This window comes from Hemicordylus capensis, chromosome 6, assembly GCF_027244095.1.
Source record: "Hemicordylus capensis ecotype Gifberg chromosome 6, rHemCap1.1.pri, whole genome shotgun sequence".
NCBI lineage: Eukaryota > Metazoa > Chordata > Lepidosauria > Squamata > Cordylidae > Hemicordylus > Hemicordylus capensis.
Genome location: NC_069662.1, coordinates 17,473,292 through 17,494,874, shown reverse-complemented (window position 1 = coordinate 17,494,874; position 21,583 = coordinate 17,473,292). Strand labels below are relative to the sequence as shown.

Genomic DNA, 21,583 nt, shown 5'->3' with positions numbered 1-21,583 from the left:
CCTAGCCTTATAAGGAAGGTGCTCCAGGCCCCTCATCATTCTGGCTGCCCTCTTCTGCACCTTTCCTAGTTCTACAATATCCTTAAGATACGGTGACCAAAGCTGTACGCAGTACTCCAGTAAGAGCAGATTTTGCCAGTACATTTAAAAAATCTCTTTACAACAGGTCTTGACAAATGTGCTTTGGATTTAGAGGCCAGACAATGGACACTTGACAGAATTACTGAAATTAGTGTAGAAGATTGTGCAGGGATGGGTCTGTGTGTAAAATGAGTTTGTCTTTATCCCCTTTACAAGTAACCTACTTGGAACAGAAACAGGACTGTTTGGACAGATAAAGATTTTATTAAATAATTCTGGATATCCTAATCTAGGTGCCACAGTTAAATTTCTAGATGCCATGACTCCTTGCCACCTGGGATTTTGCAAGCCCTGCTTTACAACCTATGAAGGATAGAAAGGCTTTTTCGAAAAAGACAAAATAGAAGTTGGCATTGCAATCTACCCTGCATTAGGAAATTCGTGGAAGTGACTCAGATGGTGTGTAAGCTTGTGCTGTCAAGCCTTGTTCCCAGTTGCAAAATAAAGGATGCAAACGCAACATATGGATGCAAACTGGGGGCAGAGGGGACTTGTCTGCCTCTGTACAGTGGAATTCTGTTAGTGGCACAACCGTATGCTTGTAATGCTCCCTGAGTCCCCACCCTCCCATACATGCAAGGTCATCCCAATTACTTTAATAACTCACAAGGAGACCTCCACTGACGTATCATTTCCTGAAGCTACGGACCGCTTCAGTCCAATTAGAAGCCTTTCCTTGGCCTGGATTTTGTCAAGACTTCTATCTTCTGTGTTACAATGTCACAAACTGATGGTGACGGTTGGATTCTTGACAAGTTGGCAATTATTTGTTTTCAGGCATGTGATCCTGCTGCCATAAAAGACGTTACGTTAATGAGGACCTGAAGAGATCTTAATTCCTGACGAACACAAAAAGAGTCGAGACAAAGGGGTCTGGGGCTCTAGTGGTTTTATTGGAGTGCAGGTTAATTAGTAGGGATTATAAGGATTCAATCCCCCACACAGAATTTGCAATACAGATGCAGGGTGGGAATCAACAAAGGGTCACATACAGATGAAAACAGTGCTTAACTTGGCTTGTTTGCCTTTCCCCTGCTTCCCCTCCCCTAAATAGATAAGTCCATGCCACTAAAATCATAGGACTGTAGCGCTTCAGTGGACCCCAGAGGTCATCCAGTCTCACACCATGGATGGCAGCTTCTGCAGCCAAACAGACCTGGAATTATTAGACCTCAAAGAGAAGAAAAAAGCCAGAAGGAACCATCCAGATCTGCATACCTCAAACAAAGCAAGAGGAAGAACCAAGGTTCACTTTGTCACAAAGATCTGTAGGACAAGTGTCTGGTAAGAGGTGACAGTATCACCAGGAGTGTCAGGGAGACACAATCCCTAACCCATTCTGTGACAACCCTGTGCTGTTAGTAAGTCAGAGGCAACACTTCTGGAAAGAGTGGGGTGAAAGCTTATCTCCCCTAGTTTGTGCAATGGTGGAAATAAGAATATTCATATCAAGGCAATAACGTGGGAGGCTTTGAGGATGGTGAAGAACAGCAAACACCAGATACAAGGGTGGCATTGGAGAGAGTTTATCTTAGCGACAGTGCCTGAGGGCACCTACCGGCCAGGGGCAAAGATATAGTCTAGAGCCTGCCGCTCAGGTCCTGCCACATTGGGATGCCAAAGATCAACGATAAAAACCACCCGTGGGCCATCAGCGGGGAAACCTGCAACAAACATAAGAAATTAATGTTCTACCTTTCTACCTTAAGGCAGAGGTTTTCAAACTTGGGTCCCCAGGTGCTGTTGGATTGCAATTCTCATCATGGCGGAAGGCCATTATGGCTGGGGATGGTGTGCCTTGTAGGGTTGCCTCCCTTGCTGCTAAATTAGACAATCCCACTCACTTTTAAAAATAATTTTTTGCTCTCATTTTTGTCTTGATGCGACTGTGCCTTTGTATGTTTGTTCTTTGTGGATCTTGTTAGATGGTTATTGTTTAATTAATGTTGTTGTCAGCTGCTTTTTGTTCTCCAGAAACAGAAAGCAAGGCACAATAATTTACAATAGATACTTCATTAAGGAGAAATTGTGTGGGTAGGTGGAGCAGGGCACAGACAACTACACAATCAAATTTATGTTAAGGTTGAAATTAAAACGTTTTCCCCATTTTACAGACTGGGGGACTGAGGCTTGTACAGCTTGGGCAAGGCCACTAACTAATTATTTTTTTAAGAGAGAGATTTGAACCCACGTCCCTTATAGCCCCAGCTGAAGACTCTCGCCTTGGCCTGCAGAGCCTGCTGCCTGTTCTGGCTTACCGTTGTGGGCTGTGGTATGTAAGAAGGAGTCATCTACCAGGAGGCAGTATCCTTCAGACCAGCACTGTGGTTCGCCACCCACTACCAACTCACATCCAGGAGGCACCTTCAGACCTAGAAATGGAGCAAAGAGATGAGATTCAGAGGGAGGCATCTTGTGTGCGACTCCTATCTCACCCCAAACCAGACCGATGTGGAAAAATGCTCTTACACATAGGTGCTTATATAAAGGCCTTCCAACTCTCTGACCAAAAGAACCCTAAATTGTTCAAAGTGAAGGATATGCAAGCAATTGGGATATATAATTGTTCACAAGTATGTTAAGTGGTGAGCCTTTGTTGAGTTATTGCAAAAAGTTGTGTGTGTGTGTGTGTGTGTGTGTGAGTGAGAGAGAGTTTTGTTTGTTTTGTTTTGTTTTGCAAATGACAGAGGTACAGAGGTGGAAAGAAACGTGTGGGTGAGAAGCCATAAAATTATGAGCAAAGAAAAAATTCCTGGAGATTGGGAAGAAGGAACAGGTGTCCACACAGGACATAGGGACTTGCGGATATTGTGTGTTTTCAACTGTTCTGAGGGGCTGGAAACCTGCATTAAAAGAAGAAAAGGGGGTAGCCAAATTTAAAATCGATGTGATTATCATAAAATATTTAATTTTAGGATGCAAAAAGGACTGTTAATTCCCAGTGCTCCACTTGGCCAACCAATCAACTAATCAAAACGATAGTAATTTGTAGTTTGCAGTTTGCCAATGACCTCAGCACCATCCTGCAAAATTTGGACTATTCCTGTTTTACCCATGAGAAAGAGAGATTGGAACACAATAGTTTGCCTAGACCCACATGATGCATCTGTTGCAAAGTTGGGAGCATCTGCTTGGCATGCAGAAGGTCCCAGGTTGATCATCTCCAGGTAGGGCTGGAAAAAAATCCTGCCTGGAACAGAAAGCGGCTGCCAGTCAGGGTAGACAATACTGAGCTGTTAGATGGACCAATTATCTGACTCTGTTTAAGACAGCTTCCGCTATTCCTGTCTTCCCAGATTCCAGCTCTAGCTATCAGTCCCCATCGGATGAAGAGAGTCATTTGCTGTGAAATTACTAGAGCCATTGTCCAGTTTAAGACATCGTAGTTTGATTAATTGCACAAATTCTGATTGTTTAAGACTGCATAGTTAACCTATGCACATTTACCTAGGAATAAGCCCCATTGAACATAGTGGAACTTATTGCTGCTTAAATATGCAAAGGATTGCTCTGTTAATCTGCACACATTTTGATATAACAACTATACTTTCAAAGAAAAAAAAATATTTTAGATGATGTGCATGCTTGTTGTGCATGCTGATTATGTAAAACATAATCTTAGAAGAGGATTCCATATTTTATTTTCTCCTGAAAGGAATGCATTTTCTTAGATTCTTGTAACCCGCCAGCTGTTGCTGGACTACAGCTCCCATCATTCCTATTGGCCACTGTGGCTAGGGATGATGGGAGCTGTAGTCCAACAACAGCTAGGGCCCAAGTTGTGCAGCCCTGCCTTAGACACTGCTTGTTATTGGCAGTCCTGATAAGAACATTTATTTAAAATGGCTGGCATGAGGGAGATTACTAAAGGAATCCAACTGAAATTAAAAGGATAAGTGAGGTGCTGCTTGACTGGTCCTTTTCATTTCAGTGGGAGTAATTTTACTCCTCCTGTCAGCCAGTAATTAAAAAAAAAAAATCAGCTGACCAGGGAATCGGGGGGGGGGGGCATCTTTTCTGTCACTCATAATGCTTCTTAATCAGTTGATCTATCTGATTAATAAATAAATATCCAGCTCTAAAAGTGAACCAATGGGCACTCTTTTTATAGACAGGAAGGGCCCCCTCCGATTTAGGTACATGAGAAGTCCAACGACCAGACTCCAAGTACACCCCAGAAAGGAGACTCTGGCATTGCAAGCTCCCCCACGCTCCGATGCCCACTCCCCGCTGGACAGGTTTTGTGATCTTACCCGCCATCATCTGCTCACCTAAGTGGCACCGCACCCGGGTGTTGGTTGGTCCATAGGTCCCCGGTAGCACAGTCCCGGGCTGCAGGACGCTGAAGCAAGCGTTTCCAAAGCGGTTGGCGTTGACGAAGGTGCGTAGTGCGCTGAGGGCCCGATACGTCCAGGGGCAGCTCCGGCAGTTCTGTGCTATGCACTCCCCCTGCCGGTAGAGGTAATAGCTATGCCAGCCAGGGTTGCCGTTGGCCGTCCATCCCCGTGGTGGTGGGGCTCCAGATGCAAAGTCCCAGGCGATGCCCTCGAATTCCCGCAAAATCGCCGGAAAGCTGAGTTCGAGGATCTCCACATCATGGCGCTGGGACTCACGGGGAAAGTATGGGGCAGAAGGCAAGTCAGGGAGGTAGAAGGCGCTGGGCTTCTGAATGGCCAGGCGTTCCCCCAGCTGGTAGTGGGCCTGGTCTCGGATGCCTTTGTGCAGCCGGTTCATGCCAGACCATGAGTACCGCTTGGCGTAATCACGCAGGCTGCGATACAGGCGCTGGTTGACGGCATCGCCCCACAGGGCGCGGCGAGGGCACCGCTCCTCAGTTGGCACTCCCTGCTGATGTGATGTGGGGGTTGCCTGCCCACTCCCCACCCGGTAGCAATACCAGATAAACAGCAGGGCCAGGGAACCCAGCACAGCGATGGCGGGCTCTGGCCGGGGTCGCCAAGATGAAGTGTCAGGGAGGAGTGGCGAGAGGAGGCCATGGAGACCCCAGTCTGCCATGATGGAGGGCATCTTTAGGCAGGGCTACAGCATCCTAGGAGCATGTCCTGCCCCCCGCCCCCAGTTCTCTTCGCTCTCATAGCCTTCCCTGCTCATCTGGTGCCCTTTTAACCCACTGCTCTGGATTTGACAGTGTACAATCAGTACTTCAGTCTGCTGCTGCACTGACCCTTCCTGCCCACAGCTCAACTGGCTGTTTTCATACCCCACAGACTCAGCCTTGCCTTGCTCATTTTTGCCACCACATCCCTCACCTCCACTGTTGTATCCTCTGTTTTCTCCCCCCACATTTCCTCTGTCTATCCACCGTCAGTGATCCCTGCGCTTTTCTGCCATCATGACTGTATTTACCTCATCCTTTCTTCCTCTGTCCCAGTTAATCACTCATTACTTCTGTCTCTTCCCCCCCCCCGAATGATACCTTCTTCCACCTAGACTTTCATTCCTTCCACCACCCCTCACATCCCATATCACCCCTGATTTATCTCTACCTGTTTATTTGTCCATTTTCCCAGTCATTCCGTCTTCAGACTTTGCTGCCTGTCTTCTATCTTAGCAGTGCTTTTAAAACCACTGCTGCTGATTGTACCTCTACCTCATCTCTTTCTCTCCTAGTCCCTATAAACTCCTCTGTTTTGCTTAATTCCTTTTTCATGCACGTAGTCTGCCAGAGACATCCGGAAAAGATTAGGGTGCCCCCTCCCCATGCACACACTTTCATCCACCACTGGATGCATCCCTCCCTTTGACGTCTACCTCCTTCCTCGTATCAGCACCAGGCAAGGCTCTGCTGCGTAAAAAGCCACCCCCACGCCTGAGATGCCTGCTGCATCCCAGCACTGGCAAGGGACCCCTGTACAAATGCCTGCCCCCCACCCCAGAAGTGAGGGAGCTTCGGCACTGAAGGAAGGGTCTCATCAGCGAAGGACCGAGCATGGAGCCTGCCCTTCTGTTTTTAATCCGTTTCAGTGTGGGTGCATGGACTGCAGAATGCATTGCTGCAGTTCAGGCAGGAAGTGCTGCTGTCCCAGACCCACCTCAGGCAAGCTCCTCTCCTCCCCTAGCTGCAGCAGGGGCTCACCCATCAACTCCACATCTATCCACCCAACTAGGAGGTAATCCCTACCCCCCTAGCAACCTCCTGCCTTAGCAACGCTGCATCCAGCAACAGCTCCTCTCAAACAGTCACCTTGAAACCTCTGTCTCCATTAGTTATCCAAAACAACTTGCGCCCAGCATTTTTGCAGCTTGCAACTCCTTCTTCCAGGACTACCTCCAAAGGGCCATCCCAAGAAACCCAACAATCTGTAGGGATAAACTGATCCCCTAGCAACCACCTTGAGCAACCCTCACTGACTCATCACTATTTTCCTTAGCAATTCTCACAGCAACCCCTCCCCAAGTAAACCAGATTAATCACCAACCCTATAAATACTCACCTACCCCCAAATACTTTCTGCCTTCCTCTTGGGACCCCCCAAACGGTCTCAAGTAGCTGCCAGCAAAGATCTCTGCTAACTGGGCAATGAGACATCTTTCAAAGTGGCAATTCTCTTTAGCAGGGAAATAGAAAGTACTGCTCCTATTCAGACCAGCATAGCTTCCTTGCCATCATTTATTTTGCTAAACTGCTTTGTCAACTTTTTGTTGTTGTTGAGAAGTGGAGAAGTGGTATATTTACTCTGTTGCCAAATTTGGCTTTTTTAAAGCCAAATTTTGGGTTACGGCCCATTTGACTCACGAGTATACCCCTGAGGTTCTGGCCACCCTAAATATTTTAAATAATCATAATTTATTAAGTTCCACACCTAGCATGCTACCTCCAAATTACTTTTTGAATGTGAAAAGAGAGAGCCAGTGTGGTGTAGTGGTTAGCACATTGCACTAGGAGGGGGAGACCCAGGTTCAGATCCCTGTTCAGCCATGAAACTCACTTGGTGACACTGGGCCAGTCACTTATCTCACAGTCTAACTTACCTCACAGGGTTGTTCTAGGGATAAACATAAACCATATACAGTACTCTGGGCTCCTTGGGGGAAGGTAAAGATAAAGTGTGACGTTGAATCAGTGTCGACTCCTGGCGAACACAGAGCCCTGTGGTTGTCTTTGGTAGAATACAAAAAGGGTTTACTATTGCCATCTCCCATGCAGTATGAGATGATGCCTTTCAGCATCTTTCCTATATTGCTGCTGCCTGATATAGGTATTTCCCATATTCTGGGAAACATACCAGTGGGGATTCAAACCCACAACCTCTGGCTTGCTAATTAAGTAATTTCCCCGCTGCACCATTAGGTGGCTACTTTGGGGGAAGAGCAGGATATAAACATAACAAACTAACCAACCAACCAAGTCAAGGATATTTCCAAGCAATCTACCAAATAAATCCTTTATCCAATACTATTGGTGCCAAATCCTCTCTAAGTAGCTTTACAATCAATATTTCAAATATCTCAGCTTCTAATCCATATCCACTAACTTGGAAATCCTTTAAAAACAAACAAACAGGGGCCTAGAGCACCCTTCTTATGAGGCAAGGCTACAACACCTGGGGCTATTTAGTTTAGAAAAAAGACTACTGAGGGGAGGCATGATAGAGGTCTATAAAATAATGCATGGTGTGGAGAAAGTGGATAGAGATAAATTCTTCTCTCTCTCCCATAAGACTAGAACCAGGGGTCATCCCATGAAATTGATTGCCAGGAAATCTAGGACCAACAAACGGAAGTACTTTTTTCACACAATGCACGTGTGGAATTCTGTGCCACAAGAGTTGGTGACAGCCAACAACCTTTAAGAAGGGTTTGGATAACTTCATGGAGGAGAGGTCTATCAACAGCTACTAGTTGGAGGGCTGTGGGCCACCTCCAGCCTCAAAGGCAGGATGCCTCTGAGTACCAGTTGTGGGGGAGTAAGAGCAGGAGACAGGGCATGCCCTCAACTCCTGCCTGTGGCTTCCAGTGGCATCTGGTGGGCCACAGTGCGAAACAGGATGTTGGACTAGATGGGCCTTGGGCCTGATCCAGCAGGGCTGTTCTTATGTTCAAACAAACAAAACAGTGTTAGCAGTTCCCAGGATAAAATTTCCAACCATCTTTTAAAAACTTTTAGAAGGAGGATAAAACGTGGATCTAGTGATCCATCTTTAAGTGAGTTGCAATAGAGATCAAACAAGAGTTTGTGGCTTCAAATAGTTTAACAGCAGCAACAGGGGCATAGCAAGGTTGGAGAGGGCCCAGAGACAAGATTGTAAAATGAACCCCGCCCCCTGAAGCTCAGCTCATGAAGTAAAGAAATCTTAAATGAGGCTGAATAGTGGTAACAAAAAGCGCATACACACACACACACACACACACACACCCCTATACCTATGTGCCACAATAGAACATCATCCTAAATTATTTTTTTTAAGGTTTTGTAAATTGTGGACGATGCAAGTCATTTAATGGTACTAGAGAAAGACATGCTGTTCTGGTAGCTCCAGGTCTTAACACTCATATCACTTTCGGAGGATGAATGCAACTGAAGGAAGCCCAGGAGGGCACGCAGCTGGCAGAGTCAGTCATGTGACCTGACTCTAGGGCAGGCCTGCTCAACTTAGGCCCCCCAGCTGTTTTTGGACTACAACTCCCATAATTCTCAGCCACAGCAGCCAATAGCCAGGAATTATGGGAATTGTAGGCCAACATCTGCAGGAGGGCCGAAGTTGAGCAGGCCTGCTCTAGGGGAACCCCCAAGGCAGTGGGCCCCCAGACAACTGTCTTCCCTTGCCCTATTATAGTTACGCCCCTGAACAGCAACACCAAATAGCATTTTTCTTCTTTTAAATGAGGCTGCTGAAACAAGGAGAGCAAAGGAGAAAAGCAGGACTGGATTATTTTGTACGCGGAAAAGACTGTGAGCTTTCTTCTAGCATTAAAAACAAGTTCCTGGACACAGACACCCTGTCCTGTTCACCTAAATGTACATCTGCTGTACATTTGTGTACCCTCTGGACACTTTTGTACTTGGCTCTGGTTGGGGGATCTGAAGGTTCCAAGTGAAAAACAAAGTAGGTCCCACAAACTTAGAGTCTGCCCATCTGTGGTACAGACCAGTGGTTCATAACCAGTGTGCCATAGCTGACTTGCCCTATAACACACCAGAGAATTTTGAGCTCTCTATTTTTGGAGCTGGCTAGCTTTGTTTGTTATGCACCAGGAGTGGCCTTTGTTATGCACAAAGAGGGTCCTTCCTGGTGCATTATGGGATGAATCACGCAAAGTTTGGAGACAGCTAGGAAGTCCATCAAACAGAGAATTGAGGATATTGAGAGACAGACAGACATGGCAAGGGTACCTGATTTTCAGTGCCAAGAATCAGTTAGGTATTGCTTGGCCCCAGCACCCTATCTTACTGCCCTGGAGGTGCCCCCTCTTAGAAAAGCTTTCACCTTGGCAAGATGTAATGCCTTGCCTTCAGCCCTTTTAGAGGGACGATACAGAGGCGCCCATGCGGCGAGGGTCAAGTTGAAACAGTTACCCATGTACTATTGGAATGCCTGCTCTACAGAGACCTGCGCCGGGATTTCATTCACCCTCTGACAGTCAAATTCCCAGGTCTCGATCTACCTCAGATGACTGCCAGGCTCCTGGAAGGAAGTAATTCCTCTTCCACTAGACAGGTAGCCAAGTTTTGCAGTGCAGCCCTTCGCTTTCGGAAGAGCCTAAAAATGGACAAATAAACGACACAATGCCAGAGCAATTTGTACTCATATCTCGGCTAGTTGTAGCTGGGCATGTGGGGATAGGTATTGCCAGCTTAAAAGTAGCTAATTCAATGCTAACACTTTATAGAGCCCCTGAATTGTATATCTCCTCCCAGATTGGGAGCTGAGCTGTGTTTGGAGTTGTAATTGTTCAATAAGCAGGAATAAGCTGCCCTTTTATCTTAATCTATTTCACTAGTATTTTACTAGCATTTTCAGTGACTCTGTGCTGAGCAGGACCCCATAGAATGCTGATTATCCCCTCTTTTAAATTTGTTCTGATTTTATACTGCTTTTTGACTGAAACAAAGTGTTTGGCTGAGTCCTTTTTAGCTTACATGCATTTTATCTATTCTGTTTGTGTTTTATATCATGTTTTAAAATTTTGTATTTTTAGATTCCCTCCCCCTCAGTCTTAATGCTACATCAATTCTAATCTCCGTAAGACTGCAACACTTTCCTTATATTGCATTTACTGTATAGTATTACTGTTTTACGACTTGTGCTGGTCAACGACCGTAATAAAGATTATTATTATGGGATGAATTGGCTCCAGGAGGGATGCAAGGGATGACTATGGATAAGAATTAAAAATATGTAGGAATACAGAGGGGTAAGGATGCTAAATTAGATAAATAAGAATTGTGCTATAGCTTTGCTAGCACAAAAAAGAGGCAGTTAACAAAAATGTAATGTGAGTGTGCCTCTGGGTGAAAAAGGTTGGGAAATACTGATCTAGAAGCTTCAAGGCCTCTTTTCACTTTCAAGGGATCCTTTCCACATAAATCTACTTGCCAAGGAAAGCCTACATTTTACTGCAAGGATGTGTGTGTGTGTGTGTGGGGGGGGGTATTTTAGTTGCCCATTCAGTTGGCACGTTTCTTGGGCATCATTGCCACCCCACGTGAACTGATAACCTGCCCTAAAATACATTCTTAGTGCTATTAGTGTGCATAGTGCTCTCGAGTTCAAGAAGCCAGGTCTCTGCACCACAGAGCTTACAATAGAAAATCTGCTAGGAGAAGGAGATGGAAGTGAGGGTAAGACTGGAAGAATATGCATTGATTTCAGTGATGCAGCATTCTCAGGTTTAGTTTCAGAAGTCTAGAACCAATCTAACACTCCCCTCTAGCTGCATTGTGTGTGTGTTGGTTTATTTTACTTTATTTATCTCCTTGCCTTTCTGTCAGTGCCCCCCAGTGGCACTGTAATTTAAAAGCCAATAATAATAAAATGACAAGAATGTAAAACATGAAAAAAAAATTAACAGAAGGAAGGCCAGTATAGCAGAAACCAACTCAAGAATATGAAGTAAGAAGTAAAAGAAAGGACATGTTCAGAAAGTCTGTATAGAAAAGCTGCATCAGAATAGGATGGTTTTCGCTAGATGTTGAAGGGTCAACCGGATAGGGAATCATAGTCTGGGTGCTACAACCAAGTGTCCAGAAGCCACACTTCTGAAGGCAGTGAGGCGTAAAGGGCCTCCCTTGAAGACCGCAACAGAGGGGCAGAATCATGTGTTCCTTTAAATCAGTAGTAGTGAGCAAATTGTCTGTTTCAGGGAAGCTTGATCTGATCTTTTTGATCTTCTGATCATTATTGATCTTTTAATTGAGGAACCCCTGATAACCTTCCAAGGAAGACCCAAGCCTCTCCAGAAGTCCCTTTGTCAAAGTGTGTGTGTGTGTGGGGGGGGTGTCATTTACCCCCCCACACACCAGACTCCACATCAACCATCCCTAGTGATAGCAACCTTCCTATGAACTGCCCTTAGCAACTTCCTTCTCAGCCTCTGGTACCTTTCTTAGCAACTGCCTGGCAACCACAGGGCCTCCCTTAGCAACCACCCTCCCATAGCAACTCCCATAGCAACCATTGTGAGGGAAGATTAAGTTGGAGCAGCAGAGGGAAGGAGATTCCCCTCCTTTCCCACTGCTTCCTCAACAGCCCCCCCTTATGTCATAAATCCAGTACCCCCACAACCCCTGCACATGCTTCCCCCCCACTCATTTCGGGAAACAGACATTTTTAACCTCTCCATAGCTCTGCATCCTGAGCAGCCCTTGAGGAAGCGGGCAGTTAGCTTTGGTGTGTCTTTGTGAGGGGGGAAATAAGGCTCTTACTTCTAATGATGTTATATTTTGTAGGGAGGGGCATTGCTTGCAGGGGAGGGGAGGAAACCAGATATGGTAACTGAGGGTTGCAAAAAGTTACTATGAATGACTGGAGTGGGGAGCGGAAGAAGAGCAGCTTGTAAAAGGTCAGAGGAATACTGGAATTGTGTTTCCCCCAAAGAAATCTGTACTTGTGCAAAAAAGAGAAAGGACAAAATAAAAGCAGTGAGATACCTCTCTTTTCAGTATATCAGCATTACACAGATACATTTCCCAGTCTAGATTGAGAAGGAACACTGTATAGCGATTCAGGGGTACTTACTACTTTTGCAAACAGTTTGGGACTTGTAGTTTGCAAAAGGCCATAGGCAATTAGAATGCTTAAGTTAGCATCAAGTACAGAGAAATTTGTGTACAAAATAGAGTAAAATCCAGGTTTTTGCCTGGGTGCCTGCCTTCATTTTGCAAGAATAGCTAATAAATCTGTAGCAGGTTACTTTGCTGCACTGGTTTGTAGAAACTGATTAAGCCAGGAGCCCTGGTGTATATTGAACCCATCTACATCTTGCAAACGATTTACCTGCATGTTTGCCACTAGCATACATTTTTGCAACAAGACAACTTATTATTATTTTTTCTAAAATTCTAGCCCAGTGGGGCAACAAATTGATACAGAGAACTGAATTCTACTGCCATTCTTTGCCATCTTTTCAGGGTGTTTTGATTTTATATCAAAGAAGAGGCCTCATCTAATTTCATGTTATGGTTAAAATGGAGAGGGTTAGCAAACTATATAGGTTATTTTGCACATGAAAAAGCTTAATGTCTAGCTAAGGCTAGTTTCTGTATGTGAACAAGCACTGTGTGCTCTTCCTTTTTCTTCTTCTTTTTTAAAGTCAGTTTTTTCTCCCTTCAAATCATTTGCAAGCCATATACTATGTAAGCTATGTAGGTTATTTTGCAAATGAAAAAAGCTGCATTTCTAGCTAAGGCCTCTGTTCTGCATGCAAACAAGCACTGTGTGCTCTTCCTTAAAAAAAAAAAGTCAGTTTTTTTCTTCGTCTTCAAAGCCTTTGCAAATCATATACCTATAGGCATCCACTAGGGTGGGGGGTGGGGAATCTATATTCTACATTCTGCAAAAGGCTACCCTAGGACCCAGAATAATCTGTAGCTACCAGCTGCGTTTCTTTTGCACAGGCTGCCATCCATTGCGTTTCATTGTCAAGGACAGAGAGCAAGCGGGAGGGAGAGAGAGAGGAAAAACAGATAGGTATCCAAGGCATAACATTTTTTAAAAGGGCAGTTCACTGCATCCATCTAATTCTTTGGGAGGGGAGGGGGCAACAGAATCTGTATTGTTTTGGCAACGTTGGAGAGGGGAGGGGCACTGCATGCCTTTGGCAATACATCATGTACGGACCCTGAGATAACCAGCTGTATAGGTGACTTTTCAGGTAGGCGTATATAGGTGGCTTGCTCACAGGTTTGCTGAGCAGTTTTCTTGGTAGCATATTGTTTGCGTAAGAACAGGACTAGCCAGTCTATTCATTCTGCCAAGAAACCAGAGAGCCAGTGCCTTTTCATATGCAAAGAAATCCATCTCTCCTCCATATATTTCCTCTGTCCAAGTGAGCTTAGGTGGCTTCTCCTGTTCTTTTGACTAAACCATAAGGAGAGACAGAGAGAGATCCTTTGCCAAAGGGGCCTGGAATCTCAAATTAAAAAAAGAAGAAGCCCTGCCACTTTATTTTCAATCACTTTGTATAAAGGAAGACTATCTATAGAATTTATCTCTCTCCTTTTTTTTTTTTAAATTTTAAAGAGGTATCCAGTGTTGTAGGTTTTCAAGCCTACAGTATAGTGGTCTACGGAAAAAGACAGCAGCAAATTTCCCAAATATACCGTTTAGATCTCTTTTGAAAGGAAAATAATAATAATACAGGAATAGCCATTGCAAGGGTATCTACTGCACTTCATTTGCAAAGCGGACTCCTGACTCCACTGCTCCCTTGCCTGGTAGGAGAAGGAAATAGCTAGACTAGGTATTCTGCAGGTCTGAAGAAATCCAAAATGGGCTATTCAGAAAAAGCAGCGTCTAAAATGCTCTTCCTCCTGCTGCTGTTGTGCTCCGTGCCTCTTCTACAAGGTAAGAGACAGACTTTGTTGGGTAGAGGGGAGGGAGGGGGGCTACCAAAATTGAATGGGCTTGTTGCGTTTTGATGTTAGAAGGACAGTATTTTGTGCTGAAGGAGATTGAAAATACAGCCCCCCCCTCCCAGCTCAGGGTGCAAATGGCAGGTGGGTATGTTGTGAGAACATGATGTTGCAGGCATTTGAACACTATTTCCAAATGTGCCTTTTTCAAACATTCAAAAATAAAAATAAATCTGAAAGATTTTATTTCATTGCTGGAGAGACAGGCATGATCATCATACAGCGTTGGAAGTGATCTAGTGATGACAGGGTTAAAATCAGGGTTTTGGAGTTAGGTTAGGACTGATTGTCTAAGCATGAGGATAATTTGGTACACATGGCTGGAAGGGGGTGCCTGTGTCCCACTGCCCCCAGAGGGGTGCTTTTCTTTGGGGTATGTAGCCGGTGGGGTTCAGAGATCTGAACCAGTGGCACAAACCAGTGGCAATGAGGAGGTAATTTGGGGGTGCTCCCATGGATGGTTGTGATCTGTAGAAGATCACACAGTAAGGTGTAGAGAGATCTAGGGATTACCTATGGTTTTGCTTTGTATTATGTCCCCATGTAACATGATAAAGGGGGACATACTTCAAGGGAACAGATGATTAATAAAGTGGGGGAGTGTCAGGTTGTCGCAGCACATTGCAAGTGAAGCAGAAATTTGGGGCTGACCCTAGATGGAAGGGAGGTTACAGAGATGACTCCTGACAGGACATATGGGTCCTGAGCTGAATTTTGTAACATTATTTGGAGGCCGAAAAACTGGGAAGCAAAAAAAGATGAATGGGAGTAATTATGCTTATGCAGAGAGAGAGAGAGATGTGGGATGCTGCAGGTAAAACTGGAAAATAAAACAGATGTGGAGAAATGCATTGCTAGAGGCACATTTTTTTGTACAACGTAACAACAGAGCAGGCAAAGAGGTGTTCTTTAATAAAATGGGGACCTTTGCAAGATCAGAAAAGGGGTGCCCAAGGATTGTGGTTGGGGCAGTGGTCGTAATGCAAGATCATACAGATTTGGGGGTGGTGTAACATGCAGTGATGCAAAGGACTGAAGAGATCTGTGGAGCTGCATGGAAGAATGTAAAGAGGGAACATAGTTGGCGATAAGTCTTAAGCAGGGGCTCAGTAGTCATACTGATTTGCAAATGCAGTTGGTGTGGTATGATAAATTGAGGAGAACTTCATTGTTGCTGGACAGATTTGGGGTGCTGAGCTGGGATGGATGAGGGCTGGTTGATCAAGGCCATGAGGTGTTATGGCAGCAAAGAGGCTGGATGTTGGGTGGCAGAAATGCTGTGGGGCAGAATGATGGAGGATGTGGTAGGAGATCAGGTCTGGCTAGGACTTCATGAAGGTTGGAGGAACACCTACATCAAAGCAGGACCAGTTGACCTAGGAAAGACAGGTTACTAATGGTGTGCCAGGGCAAGAGATTTTCCTGAGTTCCAGTTAATTGTCTCCTCCAATCTCATTCTGAATTTGGAGTGTGACCCACCATTGTTGATTTGTGGGAAGGTCAGTCTCTCTCTCTCTCACCCCCCCCCCCCCGCCCCAGGAGATGCTGTATGCCTGATGCAAGACCACACTAACCTGTTTTCCCCACAGAGGATTCCTTTTTGCTGTTTTAGTAATTGCCCCACCCCAGAGACAGCTGCTTTTGATTTTTGAGAGGTGGGTGGGTGGGAGGCACATCCATAAATGGGACAGAGGAGGCTTTGCACTCCATGGGGTGTCTAGCACTTTTTTGTGGGGTGTTGGGTGGTGGCAAATGACTGGGCCCACAAGGCCTGCCAGGCAGCTGGCCTTCTTAATGGAGCGAGTTCAGAGCAATTAATGGCTCGCCAGCAGCTGCCAGGATCTCTCACGCTGGCAGTTGCCTGCGGCTGCCACGGCTGTCACTGCCTAACTTGTCACATCAAGGCAGCTGCGAGAGTGATGTGCAGGGCTCATCATTCGAGGCCCTTCAGTCCCTGATCCGCAGACTCCCCTGCTATCCCAGCTCGGAGCTGCTTCTTAGCGTCTGCCAACACCCTTCAATCAGCACCCTGCATCCTAGCCACAGGCTCTTTTCCAACCCAGCCACCCCCTCTCTGTTTTCCCAGCTCCAAGGCCAAGCTTAATGTGTAAAATATGGAGCTAAATGACGCAGCCTTCTGCAGTAAAACGGGAGGAGGGAGGCAGGCAGGCATTCACAAGATCACTTTAACACACATTAGTCACTTTTCAGTGTGCTTTTTCCACTACCAGTTTTACCCACCAGATCATAGACCACAAATCATCATAGACCACAAATCCTTTTCCTCTTAGCACACTTCAGTTATACCCATTTTGCTGACAAGATCATTTAGCACAAATTACCCCACCTTAACACACTTTAATCACCCATCTGCTTCTCAAAATAATCTAATATGCTACCTCTTCTTGACCCATTCTAACTACCCAGTTTGTTCATAGAGTAAGGGGGGAGTATGGAAAAAAAGTGGGGAGGGTTTATTTCCACTAAGAGTTCAGTGGGCGGAGTGACAATTTGGACCCACTTTAATTATTGTGAGAACACCCTAGGTTATTTCAGTCTGGAACAGAAAATACAGATCAGCACAGGATCATGGATCTCACATTGAATGAATGGGGAAAATCCATCCTTTCTCCTCCCTTTTTACCACCCCAGTTGTGACTGTCAACAAAAATGTGTTTAAGGCTGCAATACTAAATACACCTAGTAGGGAATAAGCTCAATTAAATTAACTCTGCTAGTGATTGTCAGGAGAGAAAGTGCATGTAATAAAATAAATTTGATATATAAATAAATGTAATACTCCCCCCAACCTGGAATTAATCTGGAATAAACAACTGGGTAAGTAAAACAGGAAAATAAATGATAGGTCAGAATATTCCACGTGTTTAGATTTCAGCATCACATTTTTAAGATCTCGCCCTGCAGAGCAAAGTGTTCTGGGAACAATATTTCTTGTTCCTAGGTGCCACTATCAAATGTAGGTTCCTGGGCAAACGGAAGGAAGGCAGGGATCTGTATCTGTGGGGGTGAGAAGGCATGTGGCCCAGTGCCCAAAGATCAGGGAGGAAAGGAAGGGGCCTTTAATGATATCCACAGGTCCCATTGGCCAATTTTTGCCAAAGCCTGGGCTCTCTGTAGTATTCAAAAAATATGAGCTAAGGGGGCTGTTGCAAAAAAGCAAGTGGGGCAGGGCCCACCTCCCCATTATGATCTGAGCCCTGATGTGGCCACATTTTAACAAAATGGTGAAGCAAAATATCTAAACGAGACAAATCTGAGATGTGTATTTAAAAATGTTATATATGTATGAAGAGGCCGACCTTTGGAATGGACTACCGTACCGCTGCTGACCTGGCAGGAAATGGTTGCACAACAGACCAGTGGCCATGGTTACTCCTTCCTCATTCACCTGCCTTATGACCACATGGAGATATTTCAACCCCCTCCATCACATTCCTCCTCCCTAGACAACAGCTTCTGTTTGAGGCATAATTTGAGTCAAGGCTGATTGCTGGACATCTCTCTTGCTGCCCCACAAGGCCTCTAATTGTGCACTTGGTCCAGTGGGCCTAGCTCAGCTTAGCAAGCCTAGGACCATAAGAACTGCTCAACCCAGGGGTGTAGTGATAACCAAGCAGATGGGTTCAAAAACCCAGGCCACCCCCAGCTCCACCCCTCTCTATTTTCTTCATTATTTCCCTCACTCCAAGGGGCCACCAGGGAGAGGGGTAAACGCGAGCCCCCTCTCCCCTAGCTACGCTCCTGGCTCAACCAAACCCAAGGATGGCCACCCCTCTTCTTTTGTAGGACAATTATTCTTTTTGTCAGGAAGGAGGAACATGAGTCCAGTGTAGAGTGAAGAGCTGGGTATTGAATGTGTGCAGAATGAGACCGCTGTCTAGGGTGGGCAGACCAGAGCGTCAGGCCTGGTCGGGTTACTTTGGTGTGCTGGGGGATATAAGGAGGGAAGAAGAGACAAGATGGCGGAAGGGCTGTGTGATTCGTTCACGTTTTTATTCGAGACACTGACACCCCACTCTTCTTCCAAGGAGCTGGGGGCAGAACCAGGTCCATAGCATCCATTAACCCTGTGTTTTCTGCAGGCCTGCCGCTCTGGGAAAATGATGATGTGGTCCCTGCCACTCCCTCCCCGCAGCTGGAGGCCCTCTCGTCAGAGGCCATGGATGGACCCAAGGAGGAGGAACTGGGGATCTCTGCCGAGGTGAGGGGGTCCTCGCCCCCCAATCCTGAAGGCCTCTCTGAGTTGCTGCAGGGGGCGCTGCTGAGGAAGGAGTTTCTGGGGGACGAGTTGATGGAGGAGCCCATCCTTGGTGAGAGAAAGAGGAACCAGAGGACGGAGGGAGCCTGTGGGGTGGGAGGGGTGGTGCATTTGTATGGGGACAGTGGAAGTAAAATGGGGTGGCAGATGAGGGAAGGGCTCCCTGTGTGGTTGAAAGAAGGGCTTTCTAATGTGGTTTGTGGTTTGGTTGTTGAAAGAAGGGCTTTCTAATGGTTTAAATTCTGGGAATAGAATATTTCCAAAAAATCCAAGTTGCTTTTCTGGCAGAAAAGCACCCATTTGGAAAAAAATTTGGAGAGGGGCTTTCGTGAGGGTGGGTGAGTGGGGGTTACTGAGGTAGGGAGGGATTTCCTCTTTGCCTTTCTGACTCCCACCTCCCCCTTTTCTTTATCTCTCTCCCCACCGCCCCACTTTCCCAGGAGGTAGTCCTTCCACCCTGCCCCCCTTCCATCCTCCTGTCCAGCACCTGGATGGCGGGATGGTCCTTGAGACCTCCGAAGCCGCAGCCACCGGCCCTTCCCCTCTGACCACCGCAGCACCTCCCACCGGCTTTCTTCTCACAACCCCCCCAGCTTCGACAGCTGCTGCTCCTCCCCGCCTGCCCCCTCCACCTGATGAGACAGGGTCCACCAGCCAACACATCTCTGCCACCACAACAGCCTTCATCCCTGAGGGTGATGAGGAGACCACGACCACCCTTATCACCACGACGACCATCACCACAGTGCACACACCTGGTAAGCAGCAGTAAGAGTATGGCAGGGTGGGGGAAGTTCTTAAAATCGGTGGATGGGATTTGCTTCAAAGAGCATTGCCTTATGCAGGGCAAAGTGACCATTGTCTGTGTCCCTCTCTCCAAGTACTTTGCAACAACAACATTACCGACGTGGAGGGCTATGTTGAATCTCCAGATTACGCTGGTGCCACTTTCTATGGGGGCCTGGATTGCACCTACACCATCTCTGTTTATATGGGCTATGGGATAGAAGTACAGGTAAGTGGCATGAACTGGGGAAGATGGAGTGGGTGAGTTTATATGGTAGAATCTGGGAAAGTTGACTGACTATATCTTTAGAAAAAAGGGGTTGAAAGAAAATGTTTGCTACGCCTGTAGAATAACTTCCACTCCTTCCTGATCACCCTTGGTTTTTGTCGTCTAGATAAGTATTTGTTTCATTTTCTCTCCACCAGACAAAAAGAAAAATCGGCACCATTGCCTCAAGCTGCTTCTCAGTTTTGGGATTGTTTTAACTGGGGAGGCTCAAACCTTTCCTCGTAATATAGGAGTGCTGGCTGTTTGGCACCCCCTTTCTCTCTCCAGACATAAGAACAGCCCTGCTGGATTAGGCCCAAGGCCTGTCTCTAGTCCAGCATCTTGTTTCCCACAGTGGCCCACAAATTTGGGCCACTGTCTAGGAAGCCCCCAAGCAAGAGATGAAGGCATGCTTCCTCTCCTGTTGTTGCACCCCTGCAATAGTGATTCAGAGGCATTTTGTCTCAAAACTGAAGGTCAAATGCTAACATTTCATGTTACTGCCCTTCTCACCAATGCTTTTTAAAAATGCTATCAGTCCTCTAGACAAACCTTTACTTTCATGACCTATAGCCACAATTGTACTTGACTGTCAGATTTTAGACAAATATTCATGTTATGTGGGGCAGATGTGTTTCTGAAATAAACACCTCTCTCTCCCTCTCCACCTGGTTCTTTCTGTGCCTGACTCTGTTCATCTTTCACCTCCAGGTGCAGAGTCTGAACCTATCCAAGGAGGATTCACTGACGGTGGAAGGTCTAGGAGGGGAGAAGCCTGTTGTCTTGGCCAATGAATCCTTGATGGTTGAGGGGCAAGTGATCCGTAGCCCAACCAATCAGGTGTTGATTCACTTTCAGAGCTACCACACCACAACCCCTGGAATTTTCAAATTCCACTATCAGGGTAAGGAATGGCTGTTTCTCACACCTCTTTGAATATTGGGTGGGAAAAGCAATTTCCCACCTGCTTATGAATGGCAGGCAGGCCTTCAAAAGTGAAAAGGGGTGGGTCACATGGTTTTGTTCTTTCCAAAGTCAGCTTCCAGGGAGGGGAGGCTCTGTGCTTTACTGCTAACAGTGACTTTATTCTAACATGTTTGTAAATCTACTTTTTTAAAAAAAGCAGCGTATAAATGTTCTAATGGCTTTTCTCGCTACTTAGCTCTTGTCCTTTATGTTATCATATTATTTCTCTTTTGATCTGAGAATTTGAGGGCATGATTCAGAGGTTTGGGCTGCTTTTGTGATTTGCTAGTGAGTTGCTCTACATACTGTATTATTCACTTGTGGAAACTCACACACACATGTGGAGCTTTTGGGGGCTTGTGAGAAACATTAATCTCAGTATGGTTTTTCAGAGTTGAGTTTCTAACCCTCATGGTGATAGAAATAAGCTTGAACATGTGTTGGCAGCAAATCACTAAAGGGCTACAAGCAAGGAGGCTGGAGTGCAGCCATATAGTACTTTTTGACATGTTTCACTTTTTGTGTTTTTCTGAAGTATACACTGAAAATCTTCAAAGACAGTTTCAGAAGATTATTATAACAAAACGTGTCAAGTGAAAGGCGCTTGGCATCTGTTACTCTGAGAAATGGGGAAAAAATCTGCCTTTATTTTGACAAAAGCAATAACTAAATTATGCAAATCTTGCCTGCTCTTCCCAGTTTTAGTTATTTTCCAGCTCTAGACAAGTACTTAACCTTTTTGTCTCAGCCAGACAAAAATTCCCCTTCTCTCCTTGGTCCTCCCTATCCCATTCCCCAATTCTAGCTTTTCTACTCAGCTGTGGCTTCCCCAGCCGACCAGAGAACGGGGACGTCATGGTGACCGACCTCCACCCAGGTGGTTCCGCCACTTTCAAGTGTGAGTCAGGTTTCCACCTGCGAGGTGAGGAGACACTCATCTGCCTCAACGTCAGCCGACCTCGCTGGAGTGGCACTAGCCCTGCCTGTGTGGGTGAGTGAAGGAACAAAGGCAATGGGCCATGTAGCTAAAATGCAGCAGTAGTGTAGA

The 21,583-nt window shown here is 45.9% G+C and overlaps 2 protein-coding genes across 4 annotated transcripts in view; one reads left to right on the top strand and one right to left on the bottom strand.

Moving 5' to 3' along the window:
* Positions 1 to 1,013: 1,013 nt before the first annotated feature.
* On the bottom strand, positions 1,014 to 6,557 carry ASPHD1 (aspartate beta-hydroxylase domain containing 1). Of its 2 annotated transcripts, none has more exons than XM_053266138.1 (3): positions 4,395 to 6,557; positions 2,400 to 2,513; positions 1,014 to 1,805 (listed from the first exon to the last, which is right to left on the bottom strand). In XM_053266138.1, exons 1-3 carry the CDS (start codon positions 5,167 to 5,169, stop codon positions 1,696 to 1,698), a joined length of 999 nt encoding a protein of 332 aa, XP_053122113.1. In that variant the 5' UTR covers positions 5,170 to 6,557; the 3' UTR covers positions 1,014 to 1,695. The 2 variants fall into 2 exon arrangements, with proteins under 2 accessions (XP_053122113.1, XP_053122114.1); XM_053266139.1 differs by having other exon boundaries at positions 4,413 to 6,552.
* Positions 6,558 to 13,162: 6,605 nt separating this feature from the next.
* Positions 13,163 to 21,583, top strand: part of SEZ6L2 (seizure related 6 homolog like 2) — a 34,868-nt gene continuing 26,447 nt past the window's right edge. Inside the window, exons 1-6 of one of the 2 annotated variants that reach the window (XM_053261649.1) lie at positions 13,163 to 14,168; positions 18,340 to 18,567; positions 19,109 to 19,273; positions 19,397 to 19,530; positions 20,281 to 20,473; positions 21,341 to 21,526. In XM_053261649.1, the coding sequence (XP_053117624.1) occupies positions 14,093 to 14,168; positions 18,340 to 18,567; positions 19,109 to 19,273; positions 19,397 to 19,530; positions 20,281 to 20,473; positions 21,341 to 21,526 (982 nt within the window). In that variant the 5' untranslated portion in view covers positions 13,163 to 14,092. Of the gene's footprint in view, positions 14,169 to 18,339; positions 18,568 to 18,955; positions 19,274 to 19,396; positions 19,531 to 20,280; positions 20,474 to 21,340; positions 21,527 to 21,583 lie in introns of both variants that reach the window. The other variant, XM_053261648.1, reaches the window with a different exon arrangement.